The sequence below is a fragment of the Enhydra lutris genome, unplaced genomic scaffold (genome assembly GCF_002288905.1).
Source record: "Enhydra lutris kenyoni isolate GAN:26980312 unplaced genomic scaffold, ASM228890v2 scaffoldscaffold10, whole genome shotgun sequence".
NCBI classification, from domain to species: domain Eukaryota; kingdom Metazoa; phylum Chordata; class Mammalia; order Carnivora; family Mustelidae; genus Enhydra; species Enhydra lutris.
Genome location: NW_019154094.1, coordinates 3,219,134 through 3,220,309, shown reverse-complemented (window position 1 = coordinate 3,220,309; position 1,176 = coordinate 3,219,134). Strand labels below are relative to the sequence as shown.

General features: G+C 44.0%; 1 protein-coding gene across 1 annotated transcript; it reads left to right on the top strand.

Moving 5' to 3' along the window:
• The first annotated feature begins 368 nt into the window (after positions 1–368).
• Positions 369–647, top strand: LOC111144254 (putative 60S ribosomal protein L37a). The gene has a single exon (XM_022498476.1). The coding sequence runs from the start codon at positions 369–371 to the stop codon at positions 645–647; it is 279 nt and encodes a 92-aa protein (XP_022354184.1).
• Positions 648–1,176: the final 529 nt, after the last annotated feature.

Below are 1,176 nucleotides of genomic sequence, written 5' to 3'. Positions count from 1 at the left end.
ATTTAAAACCCACCTACTAACACCTATCAGAGTTTTAAATGCCTCCTCCTCCCATCCTTTGACCTAGCAATTCCACTTCTAGGGATTTCCTCCTTAATTTCTACATACAGTCACATTTGCAAAATGACATTTTGGATAATACACTGAAACATTATCTATTTAACATTTAAAAAGTTGATAATGGAGAAATTGTTGGCGGGGAAGACATAGATATATAAAAAATAGCAACAGGACAGCAATAAGCCCTTATCAGTAATTACTTAAATGTAAATGGATTAAACTCTTCACATCAAAGGCAGTGATTGTCAGATGGCTTTTAAAAAAAAATGATCCAGTCCTCTCGGGGCTCAGACCTAGTTTGAGGCGACATGGCTAAATGCACCAAGAAGGTCAGAATCGTGAGCAAATACAGGACCCGTTATGGTGCCTCCCTCTGGAAGATGGTGAAGAAGATTGAGATAAGCCAGCACGCCAAGTACACTTGCTCCTTCTGTGGCAAAACCAAGATGAAAAGACGAGCTGTGGGGATCTGGCATTGTGGCTCCTGCATGAAAACCGTCTCTGGTGGCGCTTGGACCTACAACACCACTTCTTCTGTCACAGTAAAGTCTGCCATCAGAAGACTGAAGGAGTTGAAAGCCCAGTAGAAGCGCCGCTGTTTGAAACATTGCTAGCCTATAATAAATGGGTTAATTTATGTAACAAAAAAAAAAAATGATTCAGGGGTGCCTGGGTGGCTCAGTGGGTTTAGCCTCTGCCTTCGGCTCAGGTCATGGCCTCAGGGTCCTGGGATCCAGCCCCGGATCGAGCCCCATGTCGGGCTTTCTGCTCTGCAGGGAGCCTGCTTCCCCTTCTCTCTCTGCCTACTTCTGATCTCTCTCTCTCTATCTCAAATAAATAAATAAAATCTTTAAAAAAAAATGATCCAACTAGGGGTGCCTAGGTAGTTCAGTCAGTTAAGTGTTTGCCTTTGGCTCAGGTCATGATCTCAGGGTCCCTGCTTCTCCCTCTCCCTTTGCCCCTCCCCCTGCTCATGCTCTCTCTCTCTCTCTCTCTCTCTCTGTCAAATAAATAAAGTCTTTTTAAAAAATGGTCCAACTAGATGCTGTCTACAAGAGAGTCACTTTAGACTCAAAAACACAAATAGCTTGGGGCACCTGGGTGGCTCAGTGGGTT

What these genes read in the sequence shown, in the direction of transcription:
- LOC111144254 (XM_022498476.1), top strand. Translation starts at nt 369, where the DNA reads ATGGCTAAATGCACCAAGAAGGTCAGAATCGTGAGCAAATACAGGACC.